This window comes from Pterocles gutturalis, unplaced genomic scaffold (assembly GCF_000699245.1).
Source record: "Pterocles gutturalis isolate BGI_N339 unplaced genomic scaffold, ASM69924v1 scaffold8444, whole genome shotgun sequence".
Classification (NCBI taxonomy): Eukaryota; Metazoa; Chordata; class Aves; order Pterocliformes; family Pteroclidae; genus Pterocles; species Pterocles gutturalis.
In genome coordinates this window covers 19,218-34,355 of record NW_010128134.1, presented here as the reverse complement: position 1 = coordinate 34,355, position 15,138 = coordinate 19,218, and the positions used below count along the sequence as shown (strand labels likewise).

The 15,138-nt window shown below is 40.0% G+C and overlaps 1 protein-coding gene across 1 annotated transcript in view; it reads right to left on the bottom strand.

Moving 5' to 3' along the window:
- Positions 1-1,347: 1,347 nt before the first annotated feature.
- The window catches only part of LOC104466164 (protocadherin-23-like), a gene marked incomplete at both ends in the record, with an annotated part of 30,940 nt that continues 17,149 nt past the window's right edge, over positions 1,348-15,138 (bottom strand). The window contains 4 exons of the mRNA XM_010079503.1: positions 1,348-1,447; positions 1,966-2,153; positions 3,560-4,561; positions 5,962-6,198. Coding sequence (XP_010077805.1) covers positions 1,348-1,447; positions 1,966-2,153; positions 3,560-4,561; positions 5,962-6,198 — 1,527 coding nt within the window. The remainder of the gene's footprint in view (positions 1,448-1,965; positions 2,154-3,559; positions 4,562-5,961; positions 6,199-15,138) is intronic.

Genomic DNA, 15,138 nt, shown 5'->3' with positions numbered 1-15,138 from the left:
ACTGCCGGCTCATGTTGAGCTTCTCATGAGCTTCTCATCCACCAAAGTCCTTCTCCTCAGAGCTGCTCTCTATCCATTCTCCACCCAGCCTGTATTTGTGCTTGGGATTGCCTCAACCCACGTGCAGGACCTTGCACTTGGCCTTGTTAAATTTCATGAGGTTGGCATTGGCCCACCTCTCAAGCCTGTCAAGGTCCCTCTGGATGGCATCCCTTCCCTCCACCACACCACACAGCTTGGTGGCATCGGCAGACTTGCTGAGGGTGCACTCAATCCCAATGTCCATGTCTCCAACAAAGATGTTAAACAACACTGGTCCCAGTACCGACCCCTGTGGAACACCACTTGTCACCGGTCTCCACTTGGACATTGAGCCATTGACCACAACACTCTGAGTGCGGCCATCTAGCCAACTCCTTATCCAGCAAGTGGTCCTTCTGTCAAATCCATGTCCCTGCAACTTAGAGACAAGGATGTCATGTGGGACAGTATCAAAGGCTTCGCACAAGTCCAGGTAGATGTCAGTTGCCCTTCCTTTATCCACCAGTGCTGTGGCCCTGTCATAGAAGGCCACCAAATTCATCAGGCACGATTTTCCCTTGGTAAAGCCATTTGGTTGTCATCAATCACCTGCTTGTTTTCCATGTGCCTTAGCATAGATTCCAGGAGGATTTGCTCCATGATCTTGCCGGGCACAGAGGTGAGACTGACCGGCCTGTAGTTTCCCGGGTCCAGCCCACTCATGTTCTAATTCAGGACTGCTCTGTTACTTCGCTGCAGACAAAACTGGATCCTACAGCATACCCCAAAAGTGAATCACTAAATGGAGGAATTACACGGAAAACTAAAGAGAAGTGTTTTTAAGCAGCCACGCTATGTCAGGCTAACGCAGTGCTAAACAAAGGGTGAAACATGAACTAAAAACCACAAGCCTCACTGTTTGCCCAGATTATCTGCTGATCCTTCTGATCCCTGTCTCAGACTATTATGAACTGTTCTTTAGCAGGAAAATTTTCAATTGGTCATGGGAAAAGGGAGATCATCTTTCCTTTAAGATGTTAAAACAACTGACTGAAACACTAAACTGTACAGTACAAGATCATGGTCTTAATCTTTTCGGAGTGCTGTTTGAACGCTCTCTGGTCGGCCACACAAGCAACCAAACCCCTGGAAGATGGGGCAGAGGGGGAAGGGAGGAAGGTAGCTGCTCATGCCTCCTCAGATACTTCAAAAGACACACAAATGATCATGATTCTAACAGACACAAAAAAGTCATGAAATCTTATATGTATACATGGCAACTCTAAAATTTCAATATATCTTATGAATAACACTTTAAATTCTTACCTGATTCTATTGAATACAATACAACACTGTTGTTTCCAGAATCAGAGTCTTTTGCAAAGACAGTGGTAATAAGTGTCCCTGGCGGCTGCCCTTCCAAAACCTGTCATTAAGCAGTTTATAAATAATTTGCAAATATACACGGATAACAGCAAGTCTTAAACTCCTTCCAACAACACAAGAGTTTTGCTGTTGCCCTGTTTTTCATTTCAGTAATATCTAGCCAGTGAAAAGAGCATTTCAGGAAAGGGTTAAATAATACATTTCTAGCAATCCTGTGTTACAGTCTGCAAATATTAACAATTTAAAAAAATCTTTAGTACAGCAGACTCCAAGGTCAGAAATTAAAAGAGATTCTACTGCATATGGAAACAAAATTATACATATATATCCTTTACATCTCACAGTATACCAGTCAGAGAAATGTAATCATTTGATACATTTTTAAAGTCCCCAGCACACCTGAAGAAAGAGCTACGTTTCTATTTCGGTGCCCTACCGTCCCAGCTCTGCAGCATGGGGGGTTTGGGCTCCTGCCACAGGGTGGTGCTAGGGGCCCAGCAGCGCCCGCCTGGAGGGGTCCGCAGCACCCACCCACCCACAGGGGTCCGCAGCACCCACTTGGAGGTGCAGCTCCTGCCCGGGTGCCACCCCAGGGAAGAAGGGCTTGTTGTCGTTGATGTCCGTCACCATGATGTACACGGCTGTGGTGGCATTAAGCCTCGGGGACCCATGGTCGGTCACTAGCACGGTCAGCTGGTGGTGAGCTTGTTTTTCACGGTCAAGTGCAACCCAGTTTATAATTTCACCTGACAGACAAAGAGAATGAAAGAGAAAAGGAGTCAGATATTACTATATGCTAGCACTCATCTCACTGCATGCAATTATACATTACATTTAACATGCAATGATACATATCTTCTGATACACCTTGCCACTGACATTAAAACCTCAGTTTTCCAATCTCCATTCCATAGAAACATTCTGTCAATCACCATTTGCACTTATACTTCAACATCACATTACATCCTTTACTGCACAGCAGATGCCCCAGAGCAAACGTATAAAACAACATGAACCAATGTGCTGACCTTCCAAATCCACTTGGCGTTTTCTTCACCACACTTCAGGACAGATAATATATGAGGATGGGGTTTTAACTGCTGACAAATAGCCTTTATTATGCCCCTGGGTTAGGAAATTATCAACACAATGCCTGTACATTAATCAGGAAGCCTTATGACTCCTACACATTGTGGTAAACTCAGTGAATAAATCTGACCCAATCTTCTGTTTGCTCAATCATACTCAGTACAGCTGTAGACTTGTGGTTGAAGTCCTTCATACAGATAACCACATACTATTTCAAGACCTTCATGATTAACTCCTTGTACTCTGTTTGTCTTTAAACTTCCATAAATGTACTCAACAGGAACCTGCTTTGAAATGACACTTTCATTTTGAAATTTATACAGACAAATTGTGGGAGAGCCTATTCAGTTCCCATCAGGAAAGGACATCTGGGAACAGGAATTTTAAGCAGCAGATCTTTGCTTGCTACCTATCATGGTGCTAAACCAGATTATTTACAGTGCCTGTGTTCCTTACAGGGTTCCCTTCCTCTGACCTCTCCGTACTGTGTTCTGTGGTGTTATACTGGGTGGATGTAGTATCTATCAATCGAGGCATTTGGATTCACGAGTATACCCTGTGACGTGAAAAAATTCTGTCAGCCAGTTTGATTTCCATGGTGTCGTGTACAACATGAAATCAGTTTTGATGTAACTTACAGAACTTCTTACAAATATTTTAAATCACTGTAACTGTCAAATGTCATAGTTACCTTTACAGTTGTTCATGGCTGATCTGTACGTTTCAAGTGTACTTGATCACAGACAATCAAGTTCCTCATATGATCTACTCAAGCTATAACTTAAAACTCCTTTTAATTTGTTTAGTCAAACACTGAACATTATGACCAAGTGACCAGAATGAAGTAATGAAAAAATCAAATCCTAAGGGTTAGTTCATTCTTCATGAACCTGTATTAGATTTATTTAATTCCCCAAATTGTGAAGCCTGAGTTACAACATTCACATATCAACCCAAGAGATTCACAGCAGTTCCTGAAAGCTTTACACTTTACTTCCATTCACTCAGGGAAGGCTGCTTTCCAAAAGCAATATTAGGCAGATTACAAATCATAAAATGCTACCTGTATTGGAATTTATCTTGAAATACTTTCCGTCAGACAAGAGAAAATAGGAAAGTTGTCCATTTCTTCCCGAGTCTTCGTCAACAGCTCTAATGGTGCCAACCACACCCTTGGGAATTGGATTTTCCTCCATTTCAAAGAAGTAGCTTTTATGCATAAAAATGGGAGAATTATCATTTTCATCCAGGACATTAACTATTACTGAGGTACTTGCATTTTGCCTGGGTTTTTCATCCTCGGAGGTACTGACCAGGACTCTAAAACTTAGTATCTGTGCACATTCATAGTCCAAACGTTTCCGAAGATAAATCCAGCCAGTATCAAAGCTGATTCCAAATGCAACAGAATCTGTGCTAGGCTCTAAGGAATATGTCAGCTTGGAGGTAACACTGTGTGGATCAAGTGAATGGGCTTGAACCTGAAGGATTTGTGCGCCTGGAGAGGTAGCTTCGCTGACTTCTGCTTGATACACCAAGTTTTGAAAAACCAAAGCGGGGCCCATCTTCTGGTCTTCAACAATCACTGTCAACATCAGCCAAGAAGTCAGAGGAGGACTTCCACAGTCTTCAGCTTCCTGCTGCTTATCTGCAGACACTGTCCTGGTGAGGTTTACCACTCCAAGGCTTGGATCAATGCTAAATGCATTTGACTGCTTGCTTGCGATACTGTATTTGATTGCCCCATTTAAGCCACTGTCTTTGTCTTCTGCATGAGCAATGTAGACAGCAGTGCCAGGAGGCTGGGTATGTGAAATGGTTACCTTATCAGATTTGGTAAGAAATATTGGAGGATTGTCATTAACATCTGTCACAGATATGTTGACCTGGGTGCTACTGTAGACAGGGGAGTTACCCAGCTGTGACTGAACGGTGAGCACCGCAACAGACTGAGTTTCATGGTCAAGCTGTTTTTTGGTGCGGATGATACCAAACTGTGGGTCAATAATGAATCTTCCATGTGGATCACCAGAGGAAATTCGGTAAGAAACCACTTCTAAAGAATCTAGAAATCGAAAGAACAACAAAAAATGTAAACAAAAATATGAAAGTGATCACATGAGGGCTGGTAAGAACATCTGTGAAGAATGCATGCTGTTAAATTTAGCGGAATAAATGTAAGCTACACAGATGTTAGACTTTCTTGGGCTTTTTATGCTTCCTTGTTCCTATCCCTGGAGCCCTTCAGTAAAACAAATACTGCACAGGCTTGATCTGCCTGAATCCAGTTTGTCCACTTGTGCACCATTTGATTTTCATCTCACTGGTATGGTAAAACTCTATAGAGAAAATAATAATATAATAGCCTCTTGGTTTTCCCTGATCTAAACTACAGAAAAACATTCCTATACATTAGTCTTACGGGACTGATTTCACTACACATAGGCATTCACTATAGCAAGGAATGAAGCAGGTGGCAGTTCTCTGAAAGAACTGCATTTTACTTACAGTTCATGGACGACCACTGCTATAACCCTTATACATCAGATGCTACCTAAAGCAAAACCTATCTAAAGGTTCAGGCTTATTACCAAGGCCACTCCACAGGTGCTACCTCACCCTGGGGACAGTGATAAATGCACTGTCCTTCCAAGGGAAAGAAAATGAGAGGATCTGACTAATCAAACTCAAACCTCTACCACTACCACCTTGCATATACAGATCCATCATCAAGCCTGTACTTGGACTCACGGCTCCCACTGCTCTGTGTAAAAACCTAATATATATGGCTCTCAGGACAGGGTGTTTATGACTGGGTCTTGGCAGGAGCTAACCCATTTCTCTCTAAAAATTATAAAGAAACCAAATCAATTAAATACATTTTCAAAAGGTCCCATAAACGTTAATCTGGACTTCACCACTTAATTTGTGAAAGTGTGGGGGGTTTTTGCAGCAGCACTTCATACAGATTCTCTGAAACTTGTGAATACTCTTTGCTCATGAGTATTGCTCTAAGATTTGTTTTTCATGGCTTTAACACAAGCCATGCCATCACACAGACCCTTCCTTTCACAACATGCTTCCCATCTCCCCATTTATCATTATAGAAATCTATCTGGAAGCTACAGCACCCGTTTGCATGCAAAAATCATATTAGGAAACTACTTAAGGTATTTTTAACTATATTGCAAAGCAAATTAGTAAACTGAAGTAGGAAAATGGAGTCAGTTGCCATTCCCCATGGAACATCAAGGAGAGTACCACAAACATCCATCTGTTCTAAAGAGCTTCCTGATACAGCAGTGATTATACCAGATGCTGTAAATACCAACAGTAAATACTATTTAATGGTTGACAGACTGAATGAATAATACAAAAATTTAAAAAAAAAAATTACCTGCAGATATTTCCAGTTAATGGTCACAAAAAAATGCAGTGTAATCTCTGACTGAGCACGCAACTTACTTGGAGGCTCTCTAGCCTTTACTGTGCCAATCAGGCTGTCTTCAGGTGCATCTTCGGAAACAGAAAAAGTATACCGGGATCTCTCAAATATGGCAGGGGTTGAAGCAGTCTGAAGGATGTTTACTGTGATGGCTGCATTGGTGGTAGAGGGAAGGCCACCCCCATCCCTGGCAGAAACAGTCAGGAAGAGCGCAGAACGTGCCATGTGGCTGAGAGCTGAGAGCAGGTAAACAATTCCTGAAAGGATACAGAAAAAGTCCCCAAATAAAACATCCACTCAAACAGGGCTGAAGCCCCAAAATAAAAATCTTAGCAGTCAGGGGCTCTGTGTAAAGTATCTGGGAAGCAATCACCTGTCTGATCACAAGTTTTTGGTAAAATACCCTTTAATAGTAAACTCTAAGGTCTGTTGAATTTGCAAGCTGCTAACAATTATATTTTATATAAACTATATGAAATAAGTAATTATTTGAAAAAAAAATGCAATGCTCTGTCCAGAAATACAGCACTTTGGATGTGCCTTCCTCAAGTTAAATACATTTGCATCCTTCAGCTCTGATGAATGAGACTAGCTGTCTCCAAATATATTCTCTTCTGACTGCTAAAATAAGTCTTTAGTAATATCAGATAATTATGCTCAATTTTCAAATACTCTTTACATTATTACAGACACCCACATCTAGCTATTATTACCTAAGATGGTAGCATGGATAGAAAGAATTAACATGGCAGGAATCCTGTCCTGCCTTCTTCTACAGTAAAAGCTTGTATGAACTACAAAGAAAGTTTTATTTGAGTGAAGACTTCAGTCTCGGCAATGAGAATTACACTCAAACCATATCTCTCTAAGGGATGTTCATAACGGTCCACAACAATTACTCAAAACTGATACTTGTTAATTGTTCCATAAGAGTTATTCTTTGTCCTCTGCAAGCACATTAAGGATTTGTAAATGAATATATAACCCACAAATAAATCATTAGTCCTTAGAGAACTCTCAAATGTCTGGTCTAGATGAAGTGAACACAAATACTCAAAAATTTAGGGGAGCTCACTAAATCATAGAGCAATATAGCAGCTCACAGTATGTTAGTTAGGTCATAAATAGTGTAACTAAACCACTATAACTTGAGGCACACAGTTGAAGACCATGTGCTTTGAGCCAGGTAAAAGGTGGAATAAGGAAATGGAATTATGTCCTAGAGAGTATTAACACTGTTTTGTCTTACCCTTCCCAGCATCTTTTCTATCACTGAGCAGGAAGAAAAACACTTTCACTTAATTCTGAGGGTCAGAAATCTCTCAATATTCTACGACCTTTTGGTGATCACAGATTTTTGCAACACACAGAGAACTGTTTGTAAAGTAACTTTTTCAACATTCAATTGAAGACGAAAGGTGAACAAATGCATTAAAACTCCTCTTAGCAATGACAGTTTAACTGAATATATACTAAATGCTAACATTGTAGTGAGCTAAGTACTAAGGTTGCAATCAACTCAAGTGATTCAACTAATAGGGCCAACTTTCTACATACCAACAGGTATTGCTAAGAAAGCACCCATGCTTTTTGTAGAAGCTGGTGAAGGCACAAAACTTTTAGCAGCTCAGTAAAACCAAGCTTTTAAAACTTTGAGCTACCTTTTTAATTTCCTGGCTCTCAAGAAAGGTGTAATAGGGACAATGTTTGGCATTCAAGTCAGACATTTAGTGGTCCTCTTTGTCAGACAGGGTAAAAATTATATTTAACTCAAAGTGCCTTAGGAGAATCAGTGCATGATTCAACTGAAATATATCTTCTCAAAATTTAGCATCAAGCCACAACACTAACATTCCATGATGCATTTTTAAGCAGGATAATGGAAATACATAAAATCCTTATAAATATTCAAACATGCATGCGGTATACTTTCCAGTTATACTGCCGGGATATTGTAATAACAAACTCTGTCTTAACATGCTTAAAATGCATTCAAAGGGTCTCCAGGACCAAGGGAGAATGCTTTCCACTAACAACAAAGGACACTTATTCCAGTGTGACAAACCACAGTAAAAACTCAAAAGATATACAGATGGATTCAGAATCCATTGCAGATCCAGCTCCTATGCCAACAACTGACGCACTTCCAAGAATCAACCTTGCTTTGGCCTTTTTTTTTTTTTGTCTTCTAATGATTTTTACGATTCGTTAGACAGCTCAACAAAGTAGTCTTCCAAGGACATAAACTTTTGGCATTTCCTGAGGTAATCTGAGCAACTGTAGCTTGAAGAAAAAAGGTGTTTAACCCTTTTTTCCCCAGAGATTAAGTGTATAAACATGGATTTTAAATGCTGTCACTGTCAAACTAAATGAAACCATCAAATGGACTGTATTTTACTAACTTAACTAACTGGGTATTTTTCTATTGAAAAGGCCAAAAATATCTCATTCCCATTTTGGGATACTTCAAGGCCTATGTGAAGAGTGGGAAAACTTCTACAGAAAAGCATCATGTTGAAATTCTTACTCTCAAAGCAATAAGTAATTACTTCAGAATATCCCGTAGCAAAGGGTGGAGCAAACAGTGAACTTTAGGAACTCTGAAGACCTAGTGGAACAGAAATAATACAGAACCAAAATTCCCTCCCTGCTGCCCTACACAGATGACAGCACAGTCCATGCCAGTCTAGCTACAGAAATCAGACAGAAAAGAAAATGGTAAAAAAGGTGTTACTTTGTCTCTTCATTCTTTTCTGTATCCTAGAGAGGGATGGGAATAAGCAAGTACATCTCCCTACTCAGACCTTTCTTGCAGCACTTTTAAGAACAGTGGTAGATTCCAAGTAAAAAGCATATGTCTTCCATATAGTTCTGTCCAGCCTCAAAACTGTAATACGCAGGAAATTTTATAACCCAGTTTGACTTCTAATTACATATATTCTGTTTTCTTCAGCATTTGTAGGACTGGGCATTAGCTTTGCACCTGGTGATATACAATCTATACAGACATTTGAGACAGCCCTAGCATATGTTAGGGGACATGCCACATTAAGCTTGATATGGCACCATATGATGCTGAAAGAAGATGTAAAAGCATCTGGGACCCTGCTTTCTGTATGGTTAGGTTAAAAACACCGGACTGTGACCAAAATGCACAGTCATGACCACTTGGGTCAAAAGCAGCTGCCATCACCCCTCAGAGCAGGCAGCTTAGGTGTATTTATTTCATCTGCCTTAATACGGTGCAGGAGATCCCCTAGTAGTACAAAGGCAGAAACACGGGGCTGACTGCAAGAAGCACACAGCAGGAACTAGCTGCGTAAGTCACACATTCGTTATGCAAAACTCAGAGGTATGCCTCGCTAAGTAACAGACTGAAGATGAGTCACGGCTCTTCTCTCTTTCCTGTTCTGTAATTAAGAAAAGACAATGACTTTTTACTGTTATTACTACAGTCATTTGCAGCCTGCAATTTGTGCCTTCAGAGAGCTTAAAGGAAAATTAGGTTGCTGCGGTACAGAATATACTCCTCCACTGTGAAAAAGTTTCCAGAAAGGCTAACGAGGGACTAATGAGACAGCTTTTCAGCGAGGAACATTTTACCAAGGCCAAAGCTCCCAGCAGGGGACCACACAGACAGAAGTGTGGTTCTAGTTTAAGAAGTCACTGTGCAACAAATCATAGAATTATTAAGGTTGGAAAAGACCTCAAGGATCATCAAGTCCAACCCAACCCCACCTAACTCACTAAACCATGTCCCTAAGCACCACATCTACACATTTCTTGAACACCTCCAGGGATGGTGACTCCACCACTTCCTCGGGCAGCCTGTTCCAACAGAAGTCTAATTATGTCTATAATCATTACTTCAAAAAATGCCACCTTCTTTCTTACAGCTTGTCTTTCCATATACACAGACAGCCTTATCTGCTGCCTTTAATAACATTTAATTCCCATTTTTAAAATTTATTGTTTACATTACTGCAGTGCCTTCAAGATTTTATCTCTGGTAATTCCTCTTTCCATAGGAGAGAGAGATGGAATCAATTCTGCTTCGCAGGTGAGCAATCATACAATTAAATACCAGATGAAACATTAACATCCAAGCTCATACCTTGGCAATCCCATTTTCTTGACTAGATTTACATGGGTGTAACTGACTGCAGATTCCAACCTTTATACATCAAAAACATGACCCAGAGACTGCCTATCGTGATTTGCATACACATTTTGGACAGAATGGGCAATGCTGTTTGCATGACAGCAACTGCCACCACAGGCTCTAGCTTGGGAAGAGCTCTGCACCAGTGCTGGTTAGCTCAGCACACCCACATTGGGAGTTAGAGATATTTTGCTGCAGAACAATATGTGCTTAACGGCTAGCATAAATTGTTACAACAGTTTTGGGGATTCAGTGCACCGTGAGAGGTAGTACTAATGAAGGGCAAAATCATGACTGTCAAGCATTTTGACCTGCTTCATGCTTCCTCACTCACTGTACGTGCTAGGACACTAACTTCCAAAAAGTTCTTGCTCTCCAGTTTGTGCCTATCAACAACCAAAGACAGATAAAGCCAATGTTTGCCCAGTACTTGCAAACACATCACTGAAAGACAGGACTCTGTTACCACCATCCTCTGGCAATGACAAAATTTCTCATGGGATTTTGTTCTTGTTTTTGTGGAGATGCACCCTACTGTACAGGTGGGTTAGCTGCTAAGAGCTGTTTCTCAAGAGCTAAATGCAGGAGATGCATATAATGATTCTTTTAAAATATATTTCTGATCATCTTCACGATCCTGTGTTCAGTCCTAACATCTCAACAGCATACACTACCAAAGTAGGTTCACTCCCCAAAGGCACTTTTTGTATGGGGCAGAAATAGTACTGGTTATCCCAAAAGGATTTCCACACATACCTCTAGCTGACCACTTTGAAAAGCTGTCTGTTTTTCCACAGGGTCCTCATGTAAGCAAAGCAAAAACCAGCCCTATGTTTATAGCCATTCATAGGTAAACAAAACATTTTCTACTGGTCAAGCACTGCAGAGGCAAAGATAAAAATCAGGATGCACTAACTTCAGTAACAAAGTCTGGACAGCATAGAAATGCATACTCATTTTAAATAGCTTCCAGCATTTTCTCATTGTTCATGAAATAGAAAATCAACTTTAGAACATGACAAGAGGAATAAAAATCAACAACTATCAATAGTGTTCCCTAAGGCCACGAAACCAAATGCCCTGACAACATTAAACAATGGCAGTATTTCTTCAGCACATATCCTAGGATGGGTCAGGTGGCATGACCCAACGCACAGCTCAGACAGTAAGCAGATGGCAAAAAGGGACCGATAGTTCATCACCCCAATTCACCTTCAAAGCTGGCTGCTGGACATGCTGTTTAACGCTGACACACTGACCTGCTTCAGAGCATGTCTCGCCCAACCTAGCACGCCAGCTTCTCAGTGCAGAGACACACCTACAGCTTTGCTTTTTATGTGTCAGAAAAATTTTCAGGATGGGCATAGACAGGGTGATCCTCCGAGAGGCGGATGCAGTTAGGAGGTGTAGACTTTGCACTAACATTGAAACCAGCATTGTTCTAGGGAAGAATGATAGTGTTTCTGCTTGACGTTTCTATTTAAGTTTATCTGCCTAATTGCCTGTCTAATCTTAGCATCACATTTAGGGTTCTGTTTTAGCAATTTGCCTGTATTATAAATGCATCTTTTTTAGTGAAGCTGCATTCTTGATGGTAACCATAACAACACTGCTAAATGCACTGTTGGAAGAGCTGGTTTAATAACTGTCAGGGGAAAGGGAAGAATTAATGAGGAATTACATTGTTATTTACATTCTATCTGCTGTAATACACACAGCTTCAGCTCATAGGAAAGGGCTTTAAAAAGTTTGATCTTGATGGCACAAACGCAGTTTTGAGTTTCAGTGAACAAGAGGACTATTTCAGGTTTGAAACTATCCAGCATTTTAATATTTTCATGCTAAATAACTGATTCAATTTGTATTTATCTCCTGTCTACATTTGTACTTTACAGAAGCCTCATACCCCTGCACTGGGGATGCTTTTGACAGTGGCCCCTTTCTAGCTGATTCTTGTGCTAAACTCACAGTCTTCCTCTTAGAAAAGGAAACATAAACAAAATAGCTTAGTGTCTACAACGTATACTACATAAACATACTGTGTTTAATCACAAGACTTTCCTTAGCATATGAAAAGTCTATTCCAGAGCACTTCATCCAAATCCAACCAGGGTGGCAATCTGCAATAAGGAACCAGTACCTGGATCTATAAGCTAATTTACACAGTTTCACCACCACAGCTCTCCCAGAAGCACAACAGTACTATTTTAAATACTACGTTACAGATAATTTTAGTGAGCTAAGAAGTATTCATCAAGACACAAAATGTTGATTTCTAACTAAGGCAGTTCCATTATTTACAAGCAGAACATCCACCTGATCATCAGCCTCCAATGTCAGGCAGAAGAGGGAATGAGACTGGTATTAGAATGATTTTTCTATCATCCAGGCTCAGTTTTCTGTTATGCAAGTGCTTCTCAGACAAAGTCTTGCAATGGACTATTTGGGATGCAAGCTTTTTTTGTCTGTAGAGACTATAGTTTTGCTAGTTTGGGAGGTCACATGCCCTGTAATGCTCAGAGGCAGGTAAAGGAAGATGTAAAGCTGGCCTCTTTCAGCCTTTCCATCTGCCACTGGATTTAAAACTATAAGGTGATACTTACATTTGCACTACCAGCGTTTTGGATCAAGTGCTTGGCCTAATTGCTATCTGAACACCACCAACATTTTAAATTCTCTTTTTTTTTTTTTAATCTAATTTTTTTTTAACAACTGAAATTACAGGTGACAATATTTCAGTGGTGCTGTCAATGCATGGTTAAATGTTTACTAAAAATAAAGTTTGTGTGACAGTTGTTTATTTTGCAGGGAAAAAATAATTTATAAATCATCTTCTGTAAAAAGTGCACAGGTGCTGAACAGTCCTAAAAAATGCTCATGAACACCATTAAAAGTTGCAGACAATTAAACAAAATTCATAATGCTCAAAAAAAAAAAAAAACCAAAAAAAAACCAAACTTAGTTCCAATGATTTTGAGAAGCTGAGAGTTTAAAGGCAGTAAATTTTTGAGAGCAATTGTTCTACCAATTAATGCTGTTGTATTAGAAAAGTTTGGTTGCCTATTAATTTCACGAGGAACAGTGGAATCCCTAAGGAAAAGGTATGCAAGAGTAAGAGCCCATCAAAGAAATGACTACGAAGTCAGCAGTATATATGGTTTTTCTGAGCAGGGAAACTGATCATCTTTGCCTGAAATGCTTAAAGAAATATTAGTATGGTAAAAAACCAAAGTCATATGACTCCAACTTTAATCAGGTGATTACAACACCCACCAAAAGGCAAATAGATCCAATAGTGCTCAAAGAAAAAGAACTCAGCTGTGTCTTTCTGGTGACCACAGTGATTGCTAACCTATTAGGGATTTCAGCTCCTAGTTTATTTTGTGAATCTATTTCTTCGCTTCCTTTATTTTTCATGTTCAAGTCAAACAAAAGATCTTGCTTGATCTCTTTCCTCCCATTTTAAGTTTCAATACAAAACCCCCTCAAACTGTCAACAAATTTATGCTTGCTATATATTCTTCAGAATACTGTCAAATCCTCAAGAAAGGCAAATAGATCCAATAGTGCTCAAAGAAAAAGAACTCAGCTGTGTCTTTCTGGTGACCACAGTGATTGCTAACCTATTAGGGATTTCAGCTCCTAGTTTATTTTGTGAATCTATTTCTTCAGAATACTGTCAAATCTAACATTCAGCTCCTCAAGAATGCTCATTTTCTACAGTACATATTAAAAGAAACCTGGAGATACTGAACTGACTGGTTGCCATGTTAATCCATTGCTGTCTCTCTATTTCAACGTACTATAAACGTCACAGGACAGAACTAGAGTTTGGAGGGGTTGTTTTTTTTTCTTAGTACAACGCTAATGTTAGTATTATTAGCATATAACAGAAGAGACATAATTTGCTGCTGCAGGGAGATTTCCTCTGGGTCTGCCTTGTTTTGTTTCCTTTAATCTGACATTATAGTAACTCAGAGTATGTTTCTTATCTGCACACAGAGAGAACATTTCCACATGAAACATGAGTTTCAAAAAATCCCACACCAAAAATCAAAGCATACACCAATAAGTGAGCAGGACTCTGGCCTGGTGAACAGTATTTTCAAAGACAAAGGTCCCCCAAGCAATCTACACAGCTCCAGCCCTGCCACATCATCCCACCAGCTCACCTTTGCTTGCTTAGCTTACTGAAGTTTTCCAAAAACATCTTTTTAGTCAAGGACCTTTTCAATCAAGCTGCCAGCCTGCAGATCCAAAAACTGCTCAATGCACAACCTGGTAACAAAACCTCGAGTGCCATGGTAACCAGAGGTGATATTTCTTCGAAGGCACTATTTCCAGCACAGATACTGAATGAAGTCTAATATAAGCCCAATAAATTTGCTGTTCTTATATTAAGAGCACTATGAAACATTCCAGATGCTTATCTTAATCTTCACAAACTGATTTTCTACTACATACACTCCTCTACTATGTTCATTTTAACAGTCCAACAGCATGAAGGCATTTTGCCAAGGTTATCTGCTCTCTTTGTGTGACCTGTTGTGGTCTTTTTTTCCTTAGATTAACTGAGAACATGAAGTACATTAAGTACATCTGTGCTTCAGACCCATACAGTTTCTATCACAGAAAAGTGCTGATTGTCTGAACTTTACTGTACAAATCTCCCCTCATTCCTCTCCTCCAAAATGGGAGGTTTGGGCATAGTTTTTTTCTTTTCTCCATTTTTCTTGTTATTAGCCCACATCATCTGTGCAATGCCATGGGAGTTTGCTCTTTGTCCCATCAGGAGTTCTTCTGTTTCTGAGATCTGACATTGACTTACCTACAGGAAAGGGGGGTGGGCTAGAGTATTTATGTAAACACTTTGCATTGTATCATGCACAATGAATTGCAAGTACACGTGTCACCCCACTAGTGCATGGTTGAGTTTTCAGCACATAGCTTGCAAGAAATTTTCTCTTTGTAGATGGTCAATTCTATTGGATTTCATTTGTAAAATAAAAAAGAGCCACATACATTTAGAGCTGGC